The following is a 25,633-nucleotide window of genomic DNA, read 5'->3' as shown; positions in this document are numbered from 1 at the left end:
CTCACCTCCCTAACTTTACCTCGTGCGACCCTCTCCTTACCCACATGTAGTCATGCTAGACTCCAGCAGACCCTGGGACCCGTGGAGCCCTAGGCCCCCAAGGCTGGAGATACTCAATTTATGCGTTTAATGCCTGGCTCCTCCCAACCGGCTGTAAACGCCTGGACAGCAAAACTAGAGTGGTGGGCTGTCAAGTGTTTAACGACCTGTTCTTCAAGAATTTTAAAGTACAGCCTGTGAACCAAAGGATCGTGGTTCGATTCCCAGTCAAGGCACATGCCTGGGTTGCAGGCCAGTTCCCAGCAGGGGACACACGAGAAGCAACCATACATTGATATTTCTCTCCCTCTCTCTTTCCCTTCCCTTCTAAAGATAAATAAAATCTAAGAAATAAATAAATAAAATTATTTAAAAAAGAATTTTAATGTACAGAGACAAAAGCCATAGAACACCCGATTTGTACTGCCTGCTATTTCTGGGGTGCAAGTCCTCCCGCGTGGTCCATTTCAAGCTGCCAGCGTGACTTCGCGAACACCAGGGGCAGAGCTGCGCCCTGGCCTGCCACCCTCCAATATTTTCCTGCTACAAAAGCGAGAGCAGCAAACAAATTCAAGGGCAGGGCTCATGGCCAAATGTGGTAAAATGATTTGGGAGTGACGAGTTTTGGGTACTTGTGATCTTGCTTCTGCTATAATGTAGTCCATTGTGAGTTCAGGTCATTTAATTTCTCTCAACGGCTGTGCCAACAACTGGTTCACCGAATTCCTGGAGATTTAGCCGTCAGCTCTCCCAAGCCAGCAGGGGCCAGCTTAGGCTTACTGCATTATTTATATGTGTCTCATTTGATGCTGTGCCCCAGATCTAAGCGGTGTCTAGATCGAAACAAACTCCCCAGTCAGTATTTTGTGGACAAATGTAGATAACCTGTGGAGTTTATAAGACAGGCCAGGGAAGGGTAGGTTGGGGACAAGTTCGAGACTGACATCCAGGTCAGCTCTTCATCCCAGTAGCTGTGGGAGTCCTGTGAAGGACATGACCTCCCCTCCCCCTGGCCACGTGGAGGAAACAAATGCTTCTTCAGAGCCTACCTTGCACTAGGTACTTTATTCGTAAGATTCAATGGTTCTACCAACATTTAATGAGCACCTGTGTTGAGTGCTGAGAACTCAGTAAGGGCTGAGACCAGAAGAGGTTTTCTTTTTTATTACTTTGGGGAGCCCTGCAGAGCAGAAGGGTCACCCCGTGTTACAGAGGAGGAAACTGAGGCTAGCCTGACACTTGGCAGCACAGTGAAGCCAGTGGTGGAGAAGGTCCTAGAATCCAGGTTTACCTTGGATAGGACTGCCAGATTTAGGAGGGAAAAAAAAGTAAAAGCAAACCAAAAGAAACATTAAAAACAAACAAAGCCAGGGCATCCAGTTAAATTTCATTTCTTTTTTTTTAAGATTTTATTTATTTATTTTTAGAGAGAGGGGAAGGGAGGGAGAAAGAGAGGGAGAAAAACATCAGTGTGTGTTTGCCTCTCCTTCATCCCCCACTGGGTACCTGGCCCGCAACCCAGGCATGTGCACTGACTGGGAATCGAACCCGCAACCCTTTGGTTCACAGGCCCGCACTCAATCCACTGAACTGCACCAGCCAGGGCCAAATTTCATTTCAGATAAACAACAAACATGCTTTTCTGTAAGTCTATCCCAAGTCGTGTATGGAACATACTTAAGCTAGCAACTGGTTTGTTGTTTACCTCATATGCAAATTGAACTGGGTTCATCAGATATGCATTAGCATCCAAACATTGCATGGAACAGGACATACGTATGCTAACAAAGTATTTGCTGCTTATCTGAAGTGCACATGGGACAGGGTTTACTACAAATTTATCCATATACCATGTGGAATGGGATGGATTTATGCTATTAAGTTATCATCGTTTATCTGAAAAGCAAATTCTATGAGCATCCTGTATTTCATCCGGCAACCCTAACCCAGGGCAACCAACTACCCCGGTTGGCTGGGAGCACAGGGTTTCTGGGATGCGGGATTTTTAGGGCTAACACGAGATGAAGGCCCAGGCTATCCAGCTGGTTGGTCTCCTTAGGTTGACCTCGTGTTTTCGAGTCTCGATGTGCCCTGAAGGGCCCCAGTCTGGATGAGGCTGGGCAGGGGGTTGGGGTGGTAGGGAGGCAGAAATGAGGTTAAAGCAGAACCAGCCCTGGTGTGGTTATTCGTCAGCCCAATACTTCAATGTTTTGGGTTCGATCCCCAGTCAGGGCACATACAAGAAGCAACCAATGAATGCATAAATAAGCAGAACAAAAAATTGATGTTCCTCCCGCTCTCACTCTCTCTCTGTAAAAGTAATATCATGTTAATAAAATAAATAAACAAAAATCTGTGGTAAAAGCAGAACCGGGGAGGAGTTCTGGGTTCTTCCGTCTGACGCCTTCCCTGCCGTCCCTTGTAGACATGGATGCAGAGAGAGAGGCTCTGCAGAGCACCGCGTACCCCGAAGTGCAGACCTTCTGCCAAAAGCACGGCCTGATGTTTGAGGTAATCAATCCCCTGCCCACTCCTCGGGCCTTGGTTTCCTCTGCCTGGAGACTCGGGAGCCAGGGCGGGCCCCCAGGCAGTTCATCACAGAGGGGCTCTGCGCTCGCTCACTGCTTTCCTGTTGAGTCTTGAGATTCAGAACGATTTTTGAATGAGAGACCCACGTTCTCTTTTCGCAGCAGACCCTGCAAATTCTGGGCCAGGCTCTGGCAATGGACCAGGAAGATGGAAAGTCCTTTGAAAGTCAGGTGGAGGGGTTACTGCTGTGGGCATTGCTGTCAGCAGAGGCAGTGTGGCCCAGTGCTGGGAGTGGATGCCCTGGGACCCCGCTCCTTGGGTGTGTCACTTTTTACATCGGTTTCTCCTGTCCTCCTGGCCCTCCCTGCACTGGGCAGCTTCAGGGGAGTCTAAGAGGGCCATGGGATACACAGGGTGGGTGCCGAGGACAGATGCGCCTTTTTCTGGAGTCAGAAAACTGTGTCACAGACAGAGTGTCACACCAGCCTCAGTGGGGATGTCACTGCCGCACGTTTGATGTGGAAACTGACAAGCCATCCCTGGAGTCTCACTTTCATGGACGCTGCCTGCTTGCCCTTTATGACAGCGATTCAGCGCCTTGAAGGTCTTTGGGCTGGAAGACAGACCATCACTGATCTACTACTAAGAAAAGAGCAGGATGTACTGCTAAGAAAAGTCAACTCCGCCTGCCACTGAACATGAGACACAGCTCAGGGGCAGAGGCACCAAAAAGGAAAACCTCCACGATGTGAACTAATGAAACACCCACGCTCACCCTTTAATGCCCACGCAGGTGCTGGCTGTGCAACACGCACTGTGAGCAGTCTCAGCTCAGAGGTGGGGAGACCGTGGTTCAGGGGGAGGAAAGTTCTTGCCCAAGGCTGATGGTGGCCCACTCTCTCCTTCTCCCTTCTTCCTCCAGTCCCAGTCAGCACTGTCGTCTTTGACCCTGTGCTGTAGTCCATCAGGAACCGTCTTCCCTTGTGGGAAAGAGACTTTAGGGAGGTAGGGACTGTCTGAGTCCTATTCCCCCTCCCCCCACCCCTGCCTGGTCCTCATCCCAGCCTTTCGCAGGGTCAGCCTAGCTACTTGAATTGAGCCATTCTGCCGGCCCCCCTCCAGCTAGCAGACAAAAATGGACAGCAAGTGTGTGGTTGCCAAGGAGACTTCGCCACATCTGATCTTGGCCAAACTAAACAACCTCCTTTGCAAAGAAAGCCCCGCAAACACGTGTGGACATGTCTTCGCTTTGAAACAAACAGTTTGAGAATACCCAGAGTCTAAAATTTTTTAAATTTTTTAATCGACTGATTTAAGGGGAGGGGAGAGAAAGAGACATCAGTTTGTTGTTTCACTAGTATACGTATTTATTGGTTGTTTCCTGAATGTGCCCTGACCAAAGATTGAACCCACAACCTCGGCGTGTGGGGACAATGCCCTAACCAACTGAGCTGCCTGGCCAGGTTAATGTTTTTGAGTAAACTGTTATTTGGGAACTCAGATTTACAGGAAACCCGCGCATGGTACAGAGTTCCCATATACCCTGCACCGTTTTTCCCGAATGTGAGCATCTCACATTATCAGGTCCGTTTGTACAACTGAGAACTTGACACTGGCACGTCATCGTTGACCAGTCTCCAGACGTTATCCAGAGAACCCCAGTTCCCTCTGGCCTACAACCCCACCTAGGGAACCCCGGGTGCTTTTAGTAGTCACGCCTCCCCCGTCCTTTCCAGTCTGGGACGGCTCCTTGGTCCTTCCTTGCTGCTCATGACCTTGGCAGCCTTGGGGAGGGCTGGCCTGGCATCCTGCAGGGTGCCTCCGATCTGCATTTGCCTGATATTTTTCTCATGATTACTCTGGGGTTATAGGATTCATTCAGGTTCTTTTAATCCAGACATGCCCCTTTGGGGAGAGGCTGTCAAAAATTATTGAAAGAAAACTTTATGCCTTTGCCAAAGGGAATTGAAAAAGTCACCTGTCCTGGCCCTCCCTGACCAGCCCCATTTGTAATCTCCAGGCGGTTGATCTGAGGTGGGGAATCCCGCACACCGAGGCCACCGAACACATGACCACGGATCTCTGCCTGGAGGAGGTGGACCGGTGTCGGAAAACATCCCTGGGGCCAGCTTTTGTTGTGAGTCTCTTGGGAGGGATGGGATCACTCTTACTTCTCCTCCAGTACCAGGGTACGGCCCCTGCTTCCAAGCCAAACCCATGGGTGGAGGGAGGTGGGTGGCACTTCTGCCGTCATACCCAATTGCCATAGCCTGTGTGTGGCAGACATTGCTAATCATTCACAGCACATTTTCTGCAGAGCTGGCTGAGATCCAGACATTAGCAGTCAAGTGGAAGCGGCAGGTAAACTGGAGAGCAGAGTGTTTGAAGTCCAACGCGATCTTAGAATGGGCCCTGGACCTTCCCTCAGCTTTCCCACCCCATCCACTTCATGTCTGGGATTTTTTTTTTTCTCCCACGTGCCCTGTGGTGCTGGCAGCAGGCTCTGTGGCCCATCTGGAGCCTGCCCCAGGAGCAAACCTCCTCCGATCCTAGGCCAAATTTTACAGGTCTTTCCTCCCCTCTCAATCACCCCCTCTGTCACCAAAACAACCCCCAGGTCACAGTTAATGGATTGGGCTATGATCAGCAGATGATATTCAAGTTTTGATGTATTATACCACCAGGTCCCCGATCTGTTGGAGACGTATGACCTTTTGCCTCTGAAATCCCAGAGCAGGGGTCCGCTGACTATAGCTTGTGGGACAAACCTTGCCCACTACCTATCTACACAAACAAAGCTTGACTGGCATGCAGCCACGCCCAGTGTTGGTACAGGGTCCTCAACTGCTTTCTAGCCCAGCTGTAGAGCCGAGCAGCTGGGTCAGAGGCTGTGTGGCCTGGAAAGTTGAAAATATCAGCCATCTGGCCCTTGACAGATAAAAGTTTTTTAATTCCTCCCCTAGAAAGTAAAGGGGGGAAAAGCCAAGAAAGCATCTTTGCCCCATACACCTGAATCACAAAGAAGCTTTGAGCAGCTACCGATGAAAAGAAAAAGCCTCTGAACCTCTCCTGGGGAGAAGAATGTAGACCGAGGAGAGTGTGGTCCCATCGAAAACACTCTTTTCTAGGACATGCAGAGAACTAGGTGGGACCTGTTTGGCCTTAGAATTACCCTCCTGGTGCAGTAGCCATGAACCACATGTGGCCATTCAAAGTTAAATCAATTAAAATCAAGCAGAATTAAAATTTCATTCCTTAGTCCTATAGCCCACGTCACAATGCAGGGAGCCACTGGAATCCCGAGGTGCAGGAGGGGGGTGAGTGCCTCCCGAAGCGCCGCCGGAGGAGTGAGGCCGCTTTAAAAAAGTATCCGAGGTCTGAGCGGGGTGTGGGAGAAGCCCTCTTTGTTGCAGATTGTTTTATCGCTGTAGCAGGGCTTGCCTGCGTGAGGCCTTTGGCTCTGTACTTGGTCCCCAGCCTGACTGGGGTAACACTGACATGCAGCCCTGTGTGTGTTGAAGGTATTCGGCATATGACGGCTTCACTTACATACACTGTGAAATGATTACTACAGTAATAAGTTTAGTTAACATCCATCCTTTCATATAGATACAAAAAAAGAAAAGGATCGTTTTTTCCTTGTGATGAGAACTCTCAGGATCAACTTCCGAGGGACCCACGCAGCAATGTTTACTGCAGCTGTCTTGCCGCGCCTTCCGGCCCCAGGACGCATTCACCTCGTAATTGGAATTTGTGTCACATGAACACCTCTGTCGCAGGTGTCGTTGTTTTAAAAGATACCCTAGCATTTGGAAGGCTCTATGCTCCTGCTTGCGCATCTCCCTCACAAATAATTTTCCCCAATCTTCTCATTTAGTTTTCCAAACAAGCCTGATGATTGATCATTTTATTCAGTTTCAAGGGAAAAAGGAAAAGAAAAAATTCTTAAAGGAAAAAGGGAGAGGGGGAGAAAAACAACCCCAGAGGGAATTCGATTTCACAACCCACACTGCAGGCTGCGAAAAGCACAGCACAGCTTCCAGGCGATGTGGGGAATGGAGCGTGACCTCAAGCTTCCCCCAGGCCCCACTGGCCCAGGGACCTTGCCTGTCCTCCTCGAAGGGCTCTTGGGCAGATGGATGGGTGACCTCTACCCGTGTCCTGCTTCTCCTGTGCCAGGCATCTCCCCTCCGTAGCCAAGAGTCACAGCTTCACTCTCCTTCAGTGGCTCTGACGTGGGGTCCTTTCCATGAAAATCGGAGCTGTGCTCAGGCCCTTGGAGAGGCTCCTCTCTGGTAAATAAGTCATTAGGCATCGTGGCAAGGGCCTCTCCCTGGGGGCTTCCTCCTCAAAGCCCAGGGTCTCCTGGGCACCAGAGCCCCACACAGGTGCTCTGATGGCTCTTCCTGCTCCCCTTGCTCTGGTCCCCTAAACCTGAGTAGTTTTTTTGCTTTTATTTTTGCTTTTCAACCATCTGTCTCCTTCCTAAGATCTCTGTTCTGTAATTGGCTGGTGACACCTTTTTCACCTTCCTTGTTCCTCTGAGGTTCTCGCTGCTGGGAAGGCCCTGGGAAAACGGCATCCTCTTCAACCTCCTGTCATCACAGATTCCATTTATCCAGGTCTCCTGGATGCACACCCCAGAACAATCTGGAGCAATTCAGTGAAGAGGGGAGAGGTGCATGCTTCTATTTTATGAGGACACTCAAGACTTTGGGCTTGATGTCCTAGGGCTAACTCTCCTGCCTCCAGTTTGCACTTCTGAACATGTTGGGGCAGGGAGAGGGCCTCCTAGTGCTCTCAGCACTAGGACCAAAATCTTTGGGCCTCACCACACCCTACAAAATCTTGCTCATGGGATGTCCTTTTCTCCTTCCACTGCTCCCTCCTTATTGGCGTTCTGTCCCCTGGCTTTTCTGCACTGGCACATGTTATTTTCTCTGCTTGCACTTGCCTGCACTTCCTGCCACAGGGACTTTGCACATGCCGTTCTTTGCACTGCTTGCCAGACTCTCTGCCTAATGCAGTCTTCTCGTATCTCATTCTGCACCTTGACCCTCACTTCCTCAGGAGGATTTTCCTGATTCCACAGCCTCTGTGTGACCCATGTTTATCCTTTCCTTCTAGCACTGGGTCAGCTGCACTTGGACATGGGGCTATTCTCAGATTGATACCTGACTCTCCTGTTAGGATTCCAAGGTCCAGGAAGGCAAGGACCAAGACTGTGTTGGTCACTGCCATCACTGTTTATTGAGCAGCTATCATGGGCTTAGCTCAATACATGTTTGGGGAATGACTGTGCTCAGAGCTCAGAGGTTCCACACTGGGACCTACCCCCCACCTCCCTAGTTGGCCCTTTCAAACCCCTGACCTCACATCAGTTCCATTTGGCACTTTCCCTGGGGCCTCAGTTCCCACATCTAACAAGGAGGGAGCAGGACTTAAGGTTTTCTGAAGCTTGCAGCAGTTCTAATGCTGCCTGGAAGGGTGGGGAGGAGAGTGAGGCACTTGACCCCAGCACAAAATTTAAGGGGGCACCAAAAACCTTAATTATCAAGATAAATATTTTAATGCAAAAATTTTTGTAATCAAAATTGATCCAAAAAATTAATGAGGAACAAAATATCAAAATTCTGAATAAAGATAAGATCCTCCCTGTACTTAAAAAATATTTTCTTTATTTATTTTTAGAGAGAGAGGAAGGAAGAAGGAAAAAAGGGAAAGAATTATCAATGTGTGGTTGCCTCTTGCACGCCCCCTACTGGGGACCTGGCCCACAACCCAGTCATATGCCCTGACTGGGAATTGAACCAGTGACCTTTTGGTTTGCAAGCCAGCACTTAATCCACTGAGCCACACCAGTGGGGTCTTCCTGCACTTTTGAGACCTACCTTTACCTTTCACTCATCGGGTCCTGCTCCCTGGCTTCTGCTGGAGACAGTCTGTCCCCTGGGCCACCTCATAGCATGAGATTTGAGCAGAACCAATGGAAGCTATAGCTCTTGTCCCAGCTGTATTCCTGGAACAACCCAGTGCCTCCCTCACAGGGGCCCCAGTTTCATATACAAGGAAGGGCAGTACAAGTGTGCTGGGGCTGCTGCCATAAATGACCACAAACCACATGGCTTAAAGCAACAGAATTTATTCTCTTATGGCCTGGAGACCAGAAGTCTGAAATCGAGGTGTTGGCAGGGCCATGCTCCTGCCTGTATTTCTCAGGGAGAATTTTCCCTCGTCTCGGCCAGCTTTGGGTGTTCCACACATCCTTGGCTTGTGGCTGCGTCCCTCCCATCTCTGGTTCCATTGTTCTGTCGTCTTCCCTTCTTTGGTTTGTATCACACCTCCCTCTGCCTGTCTCTTCCTAAAGACTCTCGGGATTGCATTTTAGGCCCATCTGGATAACCCAGTATACTCTCCCCGGCTCAAGAGCCTTAACCTAATCACCACAGCCGAGACCCTTGGGGTCTCCCAGAGAAACAGAACCAATGTGATAGGTAGATATAGAGAAGATATTTGTTATAGGAATGGGCTCACATGGTTGTGGAGGCCGAGAAGCCCCACCACATGCTGTCAATAAGCTGGAGCCCAGGAAAGCTGGTGGTATAATTCAGCCTGAGAATGGGGGCACTGATGGTGTAAATCCCATCTGAGTGTGAATACTTGAGAACTGATGTCCAACAACAGACAGCTCAGCTCAAACAGAGAGGAAATTCTCCCGTCCTCCTTCTTTTTGTTCTGCCGGGCCCATGATGGACTGGATGTGGCCCCCCTGCGCTGGGGAGGGCCATCTGTTGTTACTCAGCCCACCAGCTCAGATGCTTGTCTCTTCCACAGATGCCTGCACAGGCACACCCCGAAATCATGCTTGACCAGCTCTCTGGGCGTCCCTTAGCTCAACCACATGGACACATCAAAGTAACTGTCACAACCTTCTTTTGATTCAAGGTACATTCACAGGGTCCAGGGATTAGACCAGACGTCTTTGTGGGGGGCCACTGTTCAAATACCGCAGAGCGTTCCCCAAGCAAAAGGTTCTGTGATGCTTGGTGCTCAGTCAGATTCCAGATTTACCTGCCTCGTGCCCCACGACCTCAGGTTCGTCCACACGCAGGTGCTGTCTCTGCCTACACTTCTTAATGCAACATCGCCTGGCACTATAGGCAGACCCGTTTTTAGGAGCTCTGCACACCTCACCAGTGGCCATAGAGCTCAGTGCCAGAGCCAAGAACAGAACCTGTGCCTCTCTCTCCACCCTCACTGTGCCCAGGCCCTGCTAGGGGACCAGTATGGCCACTGTCCGGTCCCCACGCTGATCGAGGAGAAGGAGTGGGAGGCCCTGAAGGCCCAGCTGACCAGGAGGCCAGGTGACCTGGAGCTGGTGGCTCACCACTTCCAGAGGGACGAGAACACCATGCCCCCCACCTACGTGCTGCAGGCCCTGGGCACTGGGGAGACCCAGGGGCCCGAGGATGCCACCCTGGCCTCTGTGCTGCGCTGTGGAGCCCAGGAAGCCAGGAGGCTGGGCCTCATCACCCAGGAGCAGTGGCATCGCTATCACCGGTCAGGTGAGGTAGTGGGACTGCCCTTGGGTCCGTGGGAAATGCCCACATGTTCAGAAAACACACTGGGTGTTGTCCAAAAGCCATGGTCTGCGTTTCTCTAAATGCCAAGGCTGCCTAGCTAATCTCTTTCATGGCGCGTCTGCCATCAAGGCCATCATCAGTGTCTAGGGTCTGTGCTTTGGAATGGGGCTGAATTTACAGCTCAGCCTGGCCCCTTTCCGACTGTACTGACCTGTGGCAGGCTTAGAGCCTCAGTTTCCTCATCTGTAAAAGGGTACTAGTTAGAGTTAGTACATCATGGAGCCACTGTGGGGTTTAAAGGGTCGTGTCTCACCCGTGATGTCATTCAAATTCTAACCTGCAGTGCCTAACCTAGCCCGTAAGGAGTCCCACCTGGAAGAACAAAGAGGCACTCCTTGAAAGTGGCAGGAAGCACAATGCATGTCAGCAACGGTGTTCAGGGCACGTTACTGCCCAGGTGCCTTGCTTTCCTTTTTAAAAACTTTTTACTTTGAAATAGAGGTTCGCAGGAAGTTGCAAAAAAGTAGGAAGAGGTCCTGACCAGTGTGGTTCAGTTGGCTGGGCTTTGTCCTGCAAAGCAAAAGGTCACCAGTTCGATTCCCGGCCAGGACACAGGCCTGGCTTGTGGATTCAGTCCCTGGTTGGGCCTGTACAGGGGGCAGGCGATCGATGTTTCTCTCTCACATCGATATTTCTTTCCCTGGCTTTCTTCCTCCCTTCCCCCCTCTTTAAAAATAAATAAATAAAACCTTTTAAAAATTAGTAGGAAGAGGTTCCATGTATCCTTTGTATTATTTTTATCTTTAAAGAAAAAAGAGCTTATTACCTACAGGCCGTGGAGTGGACAAGGCATGCCAGGGGCCTCACAGCAAGCTGTTTGTGTGTGGGGGGAGGGGGGAGCGAGAGAGAGTACGAGCCTGGGGGTCTGCTTTTCATTTATTATTCCAACATTCAATATTATTCAATATTATTTTATATTAGTTTCAGGTACACAGCAGTGGTTAGACATTTATATAATTTACAGAGTGATCCCCTGATAAGTCTAGTACCCACCTGGCACTGTACGTAATTATTACAATGTTACTGAGTATATATATTCCCTTTGCTGTACTTTATATCCTGGTGACTATTTTGTGACCACCAACCATAGATGGCTCACCCAGCTTCCCCCAAAGCTGACAGTTTGCAAAACTAGAGTACAGCGCCACAGCCAGGAAGTGGACGTCATTACACCCCAGAGAGAGCATCACTTCCACAGGCACGCGTCTGCGTGGGCGCGCACTGTGCATGTGTCTGTGTGTGCGCCTCATTCTGCGCAACGTTATCACCTGCATAGCTTTGAGGAAACACCACGGTCAATTCATAGGGCAGTTCTCTCCTTTCGAGGCTCACTCACCCCTCACTGCCACCCCCAACCCTGGCAACCACTAATTCATCTCCATCTCTATAATTTTATCTCCACATGTTGTAGAAGAAGGAATCGCACCATCTGTAATCTTTTGAGATTGGCTTTCTTCCTTCAGCATAACGTGCTCAGCTTTCCACCAGTGTTAGATCATAGAAAATCCTCATAAGAGCCCTTCAAGGTTATCTCCATGTGGCAGGAGATTCAGAGAGGTGCAGTGATTTGCACAAGGTCGCACAGCTCAAAGATGGTCTTGGATTGGTTCATGCTGAAACGTATCCAAGAAGAGTCCCATTTTGGGACTGTGAGTTGCCTTCATACCTCTGACCTGCATACATAGGACTGAGGCGGGCGTGGCATCACTCCAAGGAGGACTTTTGGGTGGCTCTTGTCTTTGGCTCAGAGACTTAAGTCCTGTCTCTCAGGGCGTGGCTCACTCAGCTGCAGAGAACTAGGAGCCTCTGCTGAGTGCAAGGCAGCTTCAGAAACAACTTCTTGGGTCTGACCACTGTTTCCAAACGACAGCCTCCGAGAAGTCAGTGTGGCCTTTGGTCCAGGAAAGTATGGGTCCTCAGGGCAGCCGCTGCATGCTCTGGGACCAGGGTGTGACAAACAATGGCCCAAGGGCCAAGTCCAGCCCACCTTTTGTTTTTGTAAATAAAGTTTTATTGGAACATACTTGAGAATATCGGGTTGCATGTTGTCTATGACTATGACATGTCACTCAGGCGCATGCGGAGCTTCAGAACCAATATCCCCACTTTCCTAATGTGTCTCCCAAGTGCTGCCACCCAGGCCAGCTGATGACATGATGACCACATTCTCTTCCTGTCTCCTCCAATTTTCAGCCATCGAGTGGGAGATAGAACGGGGCCTGCTGAGCTTGACAGATGGGGACCAGGGGACCACTGTCTTCTTGAGAGAGATCCAAGACCTTAACAAACACATCCTCGAAGACTGTGCCCTAAAGATGGTGGACCGGCTCGCAGATGGCTGCCTGGACATGGATGCCCAGAACCTTCTCAGCAACCTCAAGGGGCGCATCGCTGAAATGCAGCCCAGAGTCCTCAAGATCCACCACCTGCCATGGAGCCGGGACCTCGTGAGCCCCAAAAATAAAGCTCATGCCCGGTACCTGAAGGAGCTGGGAGAGCAGTTTGTGGCCAGGGCTAACCACCAGGTCCTTGAGCGCCTCCGGGAGCTGGAGGCGGGCAGGCAGGAACTGGCATGGCTCTACCAGGAGATTCGCCACCACCTGGGGCTGAGTGCTGAGGCCACCAAGACCTTCTGCGGGCGCCAAGAGCTCCTGGCCCAGGTGGGACAGCGACTCCGGCAGAATGACAGCCACCCCCACACGCCCCTGGTGCTTTTTGGACCCCCAGGTATTGGAAAGACGGCTCTGATGTGCAAGCTGGCTGAGCAAATGCCAGGGCTGCTGGGTCGAAAGACAGTGACTGTCCTGAGGCTTCTGGGGACATCGCAGATGAGCTGTGATGCCCATAGCCTGCTCCAGAGCGTCTGCTTCCAGGTGTGCCTGGCCTACGGGCTGCCCCTGCCTCCTGCGCAGGTCCTGGAGGCCCACAGCAGGGTGGTCCATTTTTTTCACACCCTCCTGCACACTGTCTCCAGCAGAAACTTCGAGTCCCTTGTGATCCTGCTAGACTCTGTGGATGATGTAGACTCCATCCACCGTGCTCAGAGGGTCCCCTGGCTGCCTCCCAAGTGTCCCCCAAGGGTCCACCTCATCCTCTCGGCCTGCTCAGGGCAGCGAAGGGTTTTAGACGTAGTGCAGCAGACACTCATGGACCCAGAGTCCTACTGGGAGGTGAAACCCCTCTCCAGCAACCAAGGGCAAGAGATGATCCAGCTTCTGCTGGCGGCCTCTAGGAGGACCCTGAGCCCAGGGCAGAGGGAGCTGCTCTGGGCCAGCCTCCCGGACTGCGGGCACCCGGGGCAGCTGAGGCTGGCCTTCGAGGAGGCCCGGAAATGGGCCTCCTTCACTGTGCCCACCCCTCTGGCCTCCACGGCTACGGAGGCGATGCAGCAGCTGTGCGCGCGTCTGGAGCAGACCCACGGGCAGCTCCTGGTGTCCCGGGTACTGGGCTACATTGTGTCTTCCCGGTAAGTCTCTGTTTTTTATTATTATTATTTTTAATCCTCACCCAAGGATATGTTTTTTGGTTTTAGAGAGAAGGAAGGAGGAGAGAGAAAAAAACATCCCAGTGCTCCAACCAACTGACCTGCCGGGCCAGGGTTGACTCGTTTAAAAATAAATTCTGGATTCATTTTAGGTTTTATGCTAGTAAACAGAGCTCATATACAAGAAAAACACAGAACATGCTACACAAAAGTCCATCTCTTAAAAATAAATATGACTTAATGTACTAAGTTGCAATTTAACAACTCATACATTTTAATATATGTTACTGAGAATCATTGGTTGCAATGCATTTTTTGAAAAGTGCTTCCTGCCTTGTTTTTTAAAAAAGTTTTATTGTTCAATTACAGTCGTCCCCACTTTCCCCACGTTACTCTCCCCTGCCTTGCCCACGCACAGTCATTCCTCCCCACTGTGTCCTTGTCCGTGGGTCCTTTATACATTTCTGCCTTATTTTTTACACATAAAATTATCTTTAGCTTTTTAAAAACAAACAAGGAAATTCTCAGAAAGCCTCAAATGAATGGCTTTTACAAACCTGAGGGAGTTTAATAAGTTTATAATATTAATTTGACCTCTATTATATTATTGTTACATTATTATTATTTTCAATATGACCTTGTTCTAGATCATATATTTTTTCTTTTCCAGCCATTCCTGAGCCTCCTCCCCTTTGGCAACTGTCAGCTTGTTCTCTGTATCTATGGGTCTGTTTCTGTTCTGTTCTGTGTTTTAGATTTTTCATGTATAGGTTAAATCATATGGTATTTGTCGCTTGCTGACTTATTTCATTTAGTATACTCTCTTCTAGATCCATCCAGGTTGTCACAAATGGCAAGATCCCATTCTTTTGATGGCTGAGTAATATTCCATTACATATGTATGTTTCCTTTATTTATTCATTCACAGATAGACACTTGGGTTGCTTCCATACCTTGGCTATTGATTTAAATAATTCTTCAATGAACATAGGGTACATACGTCTTTTTGAATTAGTGTTTTGAATTTCTTGGGTAAATACCTGGAGGTGGAATGGTTTGGTCCATGTGGCAGCTTTACTTTTAGTTTTTTGAGGAACTTCCACACTCTCTCCCATAGTGGCTGCACCGATTTGCAGTCCCACCAACAGTCACAAGGGTTCCCTTTTAACTCTTTCTGGGATTGAGATATAAGGCGTGCAGTCGTCTCCTGGGGCTGCTGGAACCAATCCCGAACAGGGCGGCTGGTCCAGAACAAGAGAAACCGCCCTCCCATCGTGCTGGAGCCCGGGAGTCTGAAATCGAGGTGTCGCCCTGCAGGTGTAGAGGACACTCTGTGCTAGGCCTTCCTCGGTGTCCTTCAGCTCGTACACACACCCCTCCGACCTCTGCCTCCGTCGTCCTCTCCGGGTGTGTGTCTCTCCGTCTGAACTTCCTTCTTCCTATATGGACACTGCTCTTCTTCCTGTATGCTCTTTGGATTAGGGCCACCGTAATCCAGGACGGCCTCATTTTAACTTGAAGGCTTCCCCAAAGACTGTTTTCAAATAAGGTCCCATTCACAGGTTCCAGGTGGATGTTAATTTGGGGAAACACTATTCAACCCACAACAATTCATGTATCATAAAGTTCACTCTTATTTATTGATTGGAGAGAGAGAGAGAGAGAGAGAAGAAAGAAGAGAGAGAGAAACACCTATTTGTTGTTCCACTTACTTATGCATTCATTGGTTGCTGCTTGTACAAGTATGTGCCTGGCCTGGGGATCAAACCTGCAACCTTGGTGCATTGGGAGGGTGCCCTACCCACTGGAGCTACCCAGCCAGGGCTCACAAAGTTCACTGTTTTAAGTGTACACGCCAGTGACATTTTGTACATTCCCAGTGTTGAACAACCACGATCCATCTCTAGAACAGTTCATCACCCCCAAAGCAGACCCCATCTGCATTACCAGTCCCTCCCCACCCTCCCTCCCTCCGCTTGATGTCTCTATGGAGACAGAAATATAATATTTCTCTGTAAAACTTTTACTTTGAAATAGTTTCAAATTATAGACTGTTGGAAGAACTCCCTTAGTGCAAAAAATAGTGCAGAGAATTTCACTATCAGGTGTTCTCAGTGGAGGCACTGCTGACAATGGGGCCAGACCATTCTCCGAGGTGTGTGCAGGCTGCATGTGCGCCATGGGCGGGAGCAGCCCCCCTGGCCCCGCCCACAGGGCGCCAGCGGCGCCCATCCCCAGCAGGGCAGCCAACACTGTCTCAGGAAGGTGCCAAGTGTCCCCTGCAGGCCCAACAGGCTCCAGTCGAGAACTGCCAACACATCAGCTTTGTCTCTCCCTCTCTCTCTTTTTACTTACCAATTTTTTCCTTCATTCCCTCCTCCTATCTTCCTGTGTCATTTTTTTCTATTTTTCTCCTGACCTATCATTTATTTTTCTCCAAGTAGCTAGCTATTTTTGTTTTTATTTATAATCCTTCTTTCTATTTATCTATCATTCTATCTTTCTTTGTTCTATCTTTTTAGATATCTGTCTATCTCATCTCTGTGTATCTATCCATTTATACACACACACACAAAGGCACACATAATTTCCTCTCAACCATGAGGATTCATTACAGGTGTCACTCCTCTTTTTTTAAAATTTATTTATTTTTAAAGACTTTGTTTATTTATTTTTAGAGAGAGGGTAAAGGAGGGAGAAAGAAAGATAGAGAAACATCAGTGTGTGGTTGCCTCATGCACAGTGGGACATGGCCTGCAACCCAGATATGTGCCCTGTCTTTGCAACTATCTCCAGATGTCCGTTATAGCTGCCAATTTAGGATCACACGTTGCATGTAGTTGTCATCTCTTTGCTTTCCTATAATCTGGAACATTCTGCTCCCTGTCTTTCTACTTTTGAACAGTGTGGGGTACGTTCCTTAATTTTTAAAAAGATTTTATTTATTTATTTTTAGAGAGAAGCAAGGGAGGGAGAAAGAGAGAGAGAGACACGAACGTGTGGCTCCCTCTCACGTGGCCCCCACTGGGGACCTGGCCCGCAACCCAGGCATGTGCCCTGACTGGGAATTGAGCCGACGACCCCTTGGTTCATAGCCCACGCTTGATCCACTGAGCTACACCAGCCAGGGTTCCTTAATTTTTTAAAATGATTTTATTTAAATGATTTATTTATTTTTAGAAAGCAGGGAAAGGAGGGAGAAAGAGGGAGAGAAACTTAGATGTGTGAAAGATACATCAACCAAGTTGCCTCTTGCACACCCCCATGTGGGGACCTGGCCTGCAACCCAGGTATGTGCCCTGACTGGGAATTGAACCTGTGACTTTTCGGTTCACAGGCTGGTGTTCATTCCACAGACCCACATCAGCATGGTCACATTCTCAATTTGTAATGGCTATATTTATCCTTGTCTTGTTTTTGAATAATGACCCTGGCCCAACCAGTCTGGGATGGGGCCTGGGTCACAGGGTTTCTCCCACCCCTGCTGCTGGCTCGGAGGGCACAGCCTGGGGGAGAGGTGGGGACTGTAGTTCCAGCCGCCTGGTTTGGTTTGTCGTCTCCTTGTGATCCCATCCAGGCTACACCTGAGTGAGGCTCAGCCCTTCACTGTAAAAATCAGTGAGCACTGATTTTTTCCCACTGTAAGTTTGCACTGTTCCCCTTTGTAGCGATTAAACAACATGTAGGGAGAGCTCAGAAAAATCCCCATAAAACTTCTCTGGAGAATCAACCACAAACCTGTCTACGTCTAATTTTAGGCTTGTAGCATGGGAGGCAGCAACACTCTGCCAGGAAAATCCAGGTCCAGTGTGTCTATGGAGTTTAAAGAATGAAGGCTGAAATGAGGTTGCTCAGCCCAGAGGAAGTTTCGGGCTGCAAACCCCGGTGAACCTGGGTTGGGAGGGTCAGGAGGCCCAGAGATGCCAGCTGTGGACAGTGAGTCAGAAATAATGAGCAGGAGAGGGGAGTGCATTCATCAGACACCCAGCAGCCGAGCTCCCGCCCCTGGGAGAGGGTGGAGGCCAATTAGCAACACACTGGGCAATAGAGTTTTACCTTCGTGAAAGCGGCCCTCGGCGGTGCCGGAGCCCACAATCAGAAGTACTTGACGATCCAATTTTGGCTCTTCTCAGACTTTGAGGTTTCCTCTTGCTGACCTTTGTGTTTCACCACAGATCAAGCAAGATAGGCAAGGACTAGGGAAGGGGGCTTTTTGTTGGTTGTTTGATTGGCTGGTTGGTTGGTTTGCCAGGAACAGAATCCCACTCACACTAACACATAAGCAATAAGGGCTTCATGCCAAGGCCACGGGAGGGGCTCAGGAAGCCAGGGCCACCCTGTATCCAAATCCAGGGGAGCACGCCTCGGATTTTGCCACGGGTGCCCCAAATAAGGGCCTGGCTTACGCTCTACAAAGCTAGACTGGAGAATGTTCCAGAATAAAGGGGTTGGGCCATCAGGACACTCTGATGCCATCTATGTGGAGGAAGCAGGGTTGTCATGGAAACCGGCAAGCCACAAGAATCAGGGCAGCTTCTCACCCCCTCTCCCTCTGGATCCCCCTGCACATCAGCTTTCGTTCTAGATTCTTCCTTTCTCCTGCCCAGCTCAGCTTGCCTCATGCTTCCGTTGGCATCACGTGCTCCCATTTCAGGGGCCTGACACAGTCGTCCTGGCTCCTTCTGGAGTCCTGCCTGCAAAATCCGAGGAGACAGAAAGCAGCTGGCCTTTTTGTTCCCGTGCCTCATCCAATTAGTAAAGCAGGGGGCTTCACAGAGTGTAGGACCCACCCCCGGGGTGGGAAGGGCAGTGGAAGGATGGCGGCTGTGGGGAGGTGAAAACATGTCCTGTTTACAGACGGAGTGGCTGCCATGGCTGATGGTCCGGCTCTCAGAGCAGATGGGAGCTCTGCTGGGCCAGCGGTTCTCACCTGGGGCGATTCTACCCGTCCCACCCCCGGGAACACTTGGCGGTGTCTGGAGATATTTTGGTTGTCATAATGGCGGGAGAGCTACTGACATCTAATGCGTGGAGACCAGGGATGCTGCTCAGTGAACAGGATGCCCCACAGAGAATGATGGGGCCCCAAATGTCAGTAGTGCCGAGTGTGAGAAAGTCTGCCTTAGCCTGAGAGATCCTGTTTGCGTTCTCTCTCTCCCTCTCTCTCTGATGTTGAGACCCATTGTCATCCATCAGAAAATTCTAAGTGAGCAGGTATTCTGTGTATGTGAAGAATGTGGCAAGTGTCTTGATCAACATGAGGACTTTGCTCAACATCAGAGAATTAAAAAAAAAAATCCACAGGAGGCATTTCTACCCTGTTCGGCGCAAACAGAAGCTGCCTCCCTCTCTCCCCGCTCTGAAACTAACTCTGGTGTTCCACACCCGAGCGGGGCTCTCACCGCAGGCGCACCCACAGCCTCTCCCGGCTCGGCTCGCAGGTGTTAGAAAGTCCGCTCAGTTCAGCACCCACATTCTAGCTGGTCAAGCCGCTTAAAGCCACTCCCTTTCTCTTGCTCAGCCCCTTCTCAGGCCAGGAAACATGGGGGGCTGGGGTGGGCACAGTTGGTTTCTGCATTATTTCCCTAAGTTACTCCCTCCCTCCCCCCTTCCTGTGCTCCCCAGGGGAGGGGCGATTTGAGGATCTGTAGCTGTGTGGGTGCAGAAGGAAAGATCAGGAAAGGTCTTGCGTGATGGGTATAGGCGGACACTGTGCAGCTGGCCACATGCCCCCAAGGTGTCTCCGTCCTGCACGTGCAGGAGACACAGGCGTGTTTCCCACCCTTGCTGCCTGCAGGCGCGGGCTCTCAGAGGCTGAGCTGAAGGACGTCCTGTCCTTGGACGACGAGGTCCTGCAGGCTGTGTACCGGGACTGGACGCCGCCCAGCAGGGAGCTGCTGCGGTTCCCACCCCTGCTGTGGGTCAGGCTTCGTCGTGATCTGGGAAACTGCTTGGCCAGGCGACCCATGGACGGCTTCACACTCCTGGCCATCGCCCACAGGTAGGTCTGATGCGGAGGTGACGCGGGCTGGGTGCCCAAGAGCCAGAACTCACCAGTGGGGCTCCTCCTTGACCCAAATGCCCTTCTGTCCCCATTTCCTGGGAATCAGGCCCATTTGGCACAACATTCAGGGGTTTCTGTGCATGCCCGACTGGAACACAAGTAACTTGTTTTTTAAATTGAGAAATTCACACAACATAAAATTCACATTTTAAAGTGAACAATTCAGTGGCACTTAGTACATTCACGGTGTTGTGCGACCCTCGTCCCTATCTAGTTCCAGAGCATTTCAATCACCCCAAAGGGAAACCCCACCCCCATGAACAGCTACTCCCCATCCCCGTCCTGCCCCTGTCAGCCACTGACCCACTTTCTGTCTCTGAGGACCTGCCCGTTCTGCACCTTTTACGTGGATGGAATCACACAATGTGGGGCCTTTGTGTCTGGCTTCTCTCCCTCAGCATGATATTTTTGAGATTCATCCATGTGGTAGTGTGTGCCAAACCTTCATTTCTTTTTATGACTGTATGGATGGATCACTATTTATTCATCCATTCATCAGGTGTTTGGACTGTTTCCACCTTTTGGGCAAGTGAATAGTGCTGCTATGAACTTGTGTGAACAAGTTTTTGATTCCCTTGGTATACACTCGGAGTATGCACACTGGGTATAATTCCAAGAGTGGAATTTCTGGGTCATGCAGTTAACTTATTTCATGATTTTTTAAAAGATTTTATTTATTTATTTTTTACAGAGGGGAAGGGGGGAGAAAGAGAGGGAGAGAAACATCAATGTGTGGTTGCCTCTCGTGTGCCCTGTACTGGGGGCCTGGCCTACAACCCAGGCGTGTGCTCTGACTGGGAATCAAACCAGCGACCCTTTGATTTGCAGGCCAGCGCCCAACTGGCCAGGGCTTATTTTATGTTTAACATGAGAATCCCCAAAGTTCCTTTTTAAAGTACATTTATTTGAGAGAAAAAAAAAGATAGGCCGATGTAGAGATAAATGTTAGGTGCACCTGTCAGCAGACTTTGTGAGCATTTGGGTGGTGGTTTAGGATGGACCTGTGTTTGGAAACTGCCTCCTGGAAGGCTAATGGCCGACTCTGAGCTTGCCCCGTCCCCCAAACCCACCAGCCCGTGCCCCCTCTCTGCAGACAGCTGGTGGAGGTGATCCGAGAGCGCTACTTGTCGGGGTCCGAGAAAGCCAAGAGGCACGGAATGTTGGCCGACTTCTTCCTGGGGACCTGGAGCCAGGGCACCAAGAAACTCATCACCCTGCCACTGGTGGGGAAGCCCCTGAATCTGGACCGAAAGGTGAGGTGTCTGCACCCCGTTCCCCACCTGCACCTTCCACCCTACTACGTGGGCAAGACCAAGTCACTATTCACAAATTCTCTTCCAGTCTTTCTTCTTTTGTGCCCAGCAGCTCTAAGACTCGGCATCCTTGGCTGATGTGCTGCCCCCTCATTTTTTGCCTCTCAAACACCTTACGGCCCAACTCAAATACCTCCTCCTTCAGGAAGCCTTCTGGGTTTTCCTCCTTTCTTACTTTGTGTTCCCTTCACTCTGAGGCAGAACTTACAAGTTTTTAATAACTTTTAGCTTTGAAATCACTTTAAATTTACAGAAGAGTTGCAAATCCAGTAGAGAGAGTTCCCATGGACACTTCCGTCAGTTTCCCCTGACGTTAATGAACATCTTCCATAACTGTAGCACATTGATTACCACCAGCAAATACACTTGTCTTTTGTTGTCACTAGATTTTTCTTTTACTTTGTCCCTGTGGATGGGCAGGGGAGGCCAGAGGCAGGGCCCGGCCTGATGTTTCTTGGTGCTGCCCTTTCTCCTCTCCGATGACTCACGGGTCTCCTCCCTGTGCCCAGGACCCCCAGGGGTTCGGTCTCCGCCCTTCACTCTGGGAAGGGGTGTGTACTTCTTCCTGGCCTCCCAGACTCAGGACCTCCTGCTTCAGTCCATCCTCCCAGGGAGTGCTTTTGACAATGCAATCTGATCATGCCTCTCCTGAAACACCTCCCGTGGTTCCTGGTTCCTGAGTGCCTTTGTGTTCTGCCCACCCCCACCCCAGCCTGATGTGCAGGATCTTCTGCCTGCAAACTCCCCAGTCCTATCCCCACCAGGATACTCTGCCTCATAATTCAGCCCTCCCCAAAACTCTTGCGCTGCGCCCTCCCGCCTCTGGACCTTTGCACATGCCATAACCCCATTGTCTCCTGACATATTTCACCAAACAAACTCCTACTCATCCTCTGAGGCTCCGCTTCCAATGCCACTCGGATTTCCTGAGCCCCACGTCCCTCCCTCTGCCCCAGCCCAACTTGTGGTGGGAATAGGGCATCTCTGTCTGGAATTGTGTCCCCGTTCCCTCCAGCATCACGTGGTGCCCAGCCTGGCACCTGTTTGTGGAGTGAATGAATGAGCTCCTGGGGTAGTGGCCTGGCTGCCATGCCCTCCTCCTCTGCAGGTGGCCCCCCAGCCCCTGTGGTTCTCAGACACTGTTGCAAACCTGCGGAAGCTGAAGGAGTTGCCCCATCACCTGCTCCACTCAGGCCGAGTTGAGGAGCTGAAGCAGGAGGTGCTAGGTAAGGCCCCCCACCCCGCCTTGGAGGAGACGGAGCAGGTCTCGACCCTCCTCTGTGCTCCCCCTTTCCAGAGCCTGGAAGAGCGAAGGACAAAAGTCAATATCCTCGGCTCTTGTTAGGGCACTGGGTCTCACCTGGTGCGGCTGTGCACCACCTTCCCAGGGGATGCTTGGCAATGCCTGGAGACATTTGGTCGTCAAGACTCGGGAGGGGGGGCTACTGGCATCAAGTTCGGGCTGATGGCGGAGGGCGAGAAAGTCAGCCTTAGGATGAGAGAGACCCTGTCTGTCAATACTTCATCGACTGTCTGTATGTCTGTTTATATTTATCTGTCAATCATCTCTACCTGTCATATCTGTCTTTCTATCCTGTCTCTGATCTGTATCTTTCTATCATCTCTCTATCTTTTCATCCATCTATTGTCTATCCATCCTGCTTTCTTTTCGTCTATTTATTACCTATCATCTCTGTCTCTAGCTACCATCTAGGTTTGTCTGTTTAGCTATCATCTATGTCTATCATGTTTATGTCTACCCGTCCACCATCTATCTATTCATCCATCTTTCTGTCTATCCATCTATTTGCCTATTGTCTCTCTCTCCCTCTCACTCATCTCTGTGATTCTCAACCAGGGGTGATGCTGCCGGCAACAAGCAGTGGTTGTGTTTTTGATCATCGTGACTTTGCGGGGAGGCTACTGGCATCTGGTGGGTAGAGAGGGGGGGTCCTGCTTGACACCACGCAGTGCCCAGGACCACCCGCCACAGAGGGTCACCTGGCCCCGTGCCAGCAGTGCCCGGAGTGAGACCCCCTGGGAGAATGAGAGAGGTGGGAGCCCACCTCCCTGGTTGAGCCGCAGGGAGGAACGTGCTCCCCACAGCCCCCTTTCTCCCCACAGGCAATATGGACTGGATTTCCTGCCGGGGTGTCTCCGGGGGCATCGAGGGCCTGTTGGATGACTTTGGCCTGTACGCCCCTCATGTGGACTGTCCCGAGGTGGGCCTGGTCCGGGAAGCTCTCCAGCTCTGCCGCCCAGCCGTGGAGTTCCGAGGCATGGGTGAGGGGGGCTGGCCTGGTGGGGGGGTCCGCTCTGGATTGGCCACTAGAAGCTCCCTCTCCCCACGGAGCCACCAGCTGGAATGTTACTCACCCGCGTGCCTTTCCTCTCTGCACCGCTGGGGCTTCTCCCAGCCCGGCCTCTAGAGCTTTAAGTTGAACCTGGGAGAGCTTTGGAGCAACAGCCACCAAAGCAGTGCCTACCCCTTGCCCCCCAGCCCAACACCTGTTTCTGGAAAGGACCAGATAGGTGATATTTCAAGTAAAATCAAGGAAATGATGCCAATACTTAGTATAACAAGAGAGAAAACATATTCCCACAGATTTTTTATTGATGAAATTCAAAATACAACTATAATATTGAGCATGACCTTTTGGTAACTGAGTTCTATAATGACAAAGACAGGGGAACAGGGGAATTCTTGTTCTGGGGAATAATGTTTTGCTTAGCTGTGGGTCCAGGTCGGTGTTTCCTGTCGTCCCATGGGTTGCAAACGCTGGTCTGGAAAAGCCGTTCTTGGCTCTCAGGGCAGGTCACTGGGCTGCCCTAGAGGCTGAAGTGTTCAGCTGATACTCTGTCCAGGATGGTATTTTGTTTGTTTTTTTATTTTCTATGTTTTATTTTAAAGATTTTATTTGTTTATTTTTAGAGAAGAGAAGGGAGGGGAAAGAGAGGGAGAGAAACATCAGTGTGTGGTTGCCTTGCGCACGCCCCCTACTGGGGACCTGGCCTGCAACCCAGACATGTGCCCTGACTGGGAATCGAAGTCTGGTTCTCAATCCACTGAGCCACACCAGCCAGGGCTGTTTGTTTTCGTATTTTAAAATGGTGGTAAAATACATGTATCATCAAACTTACCGTTGTAATCATTGTTAAGCACATAGTTCAGTGGCCTTAAGTCGTTCACGTCTTTCTGTAGCCATGACCACTGTCTGTCTCAGAACTTTCCATCTGGCTGCACTGAAACTGTCCCCATTAAACACCAGTTCTCCACTGCCCTCTCTCAAAGGGAACTGGAAACAAATGTTGCGACCAGAGGAGGCAGCTGGGCAGCCATGTGCTCTCTGCCCATTCTAGCTTCTGGAAAATGGGCGGATATTTCTGATTCCTGTTGTCTCCAGCTCCAGGGTGACTTGGCATGGTGCCATCTCTCTTTCTCTCCTTCCTTCCTTATTTATTCAGAAAAAAGGGGACATGGAGGGACAAAGAGAAAGAGAGAAACCGATAGGTTGCCTCTCACAGACCACTAACTGGGGACCACAACCAGGCACATGCTGTGACGGGATATCGGTGACTCGGGGAATGGACCTGATGACTTTTCACTTTGCAGGACGACACCCAACCAACTGAGCCACACCAGCCAGGGTAGTGTGGTGTCCTTTCTGACCCTGTTTTTATGTAAAAGATTGATATTTTGTTCATCATGGGTTTGAGGTACATTACTTTTGATTTTTAAAATATTACATTAAAATAGTATTTATCTCGATGGTTGAATTTATAGGTGCCACCTTAAATTTTGCACCCATGACAAGGGCGGCACTTGCCCTGAGTCCTGGCCCTGCCACATTTCACCCACCAGCAAACCAAGGCACAGGACATTGCCACCATTGTCCTGGGCCCTGCAGTTAGGGCATGCCAACAACAGGAGCAAAATAAACTGTCCACCTGCAATGTCCCTGGTCTTTACTCAGCGCTGGAATCAAGCTCTTTAGGTCAGATCTGGCTGTGTCGCCTTGTGCAAATTGCTTAACCTCTCTGTGCCCTAATTTTTCCCTGTAAAAATTTGAGGTGATAATGATGACACCTCTGTAAATAACTGCCAACCACTGGTAAATGCATATTCACTTCCTAATCTCTAAAACCCAGGACAACCACCTTATCGGACAAGATACATGATTAGTGAAGGATCTAGAGATGGAGGGTTCACGCCTGGTTATGCAGGTGGGGCCTCAGTGGAAGCACAAGCATCCTGGTGAGAAGGAAGCAGAGAGAGAGTTGAAACAAAAAAGGAGAAAACATGGAGACACACACACAGGAAGGTCGTGTGAAGACAGAGGCAGAGACTGGGGTGACGTAGCCACAAGCCAAGGCCTCCTGGGGCCCCCAGAAGCTGGAGGAGACAAGGAGGACCCCCTCCTGGAGCCTCCAGAGGGAGCGTGCCCCCCGCCCCCCGCAACACCTTGGTTTTGGACTTCCCCTCCCCAGAAGTGGGAGAGAATTAAGTTCTGTTGATTTAAGCGACCCAGTTTGTGGTCATCTGTTACAGCCACCACAGGAA

The 25,633-nt window shown here is 50.3% G+C and overlaps 1 protein-coding gene across 1 annotated transcript in view; it reads left to right on the top strand.

The window, feature by feature from the left end:
• NWD1 (NACHT and WD repeat domain containing 1) overlaps nt 1-25,633 on the top strand; it is a 57,576-nt gene that overhangs the window by 4,929 nt on the left and 27,014 nt on the right. Inside the window, exons 2-9 of the mRNA XM_037029027.1 lie at nt 2,465-2,550; nt 4,589-4,705; nt 9,836-10,133; nt 12,405-13,677; nt 19,493-19,696; nt 20,853-21,012; nt 22,181-22,298; nt 23,197-23,355. Coding sequence (XP_036884922.1) covers nt 2,467-2,550; nt 4,589-4,705; nt 9,836-10,133; nt 12,405-13,677; nt 19,493-19,696; nt 20,853-21,012; nt 22,181-22,298; nt 23,197-23,355 — 2,413 coding nt within the window. The 5' untranslated portion in view covers nt 2,465-2,466. The remainder of the gene's footprint in view (nt 1-2,464; nt 2,551-4,588; nt 4,706-9,835; nt 10,134-12,404; nt 13,678-19,492; nt 19,697-20,852; nt 21,013-22,180; nt 22,299-23,196; nt 23,356-25,633) is intronic.

This window comes from Sturnira hondurensis, unplaced genomic scaffold (genome assembly GCF_014824575.4).
Source record: "Sturnira hondurensis isolate 20B ecotype Veracruz unplaced genomic scaffold, ASM1482457v3 Scaffold0020119, whole genome shotgun sequence".
Classification (NCBI taxonomy): Eukaryota; Metazoa; Chordata; class Mammalia; order Chiroptera; family Phyllostomidae; genus Sturnira; species Sturnira hondurensis.
This window is presented reverse-complemented; position numbering and strand designations above follow the sequence as displayed.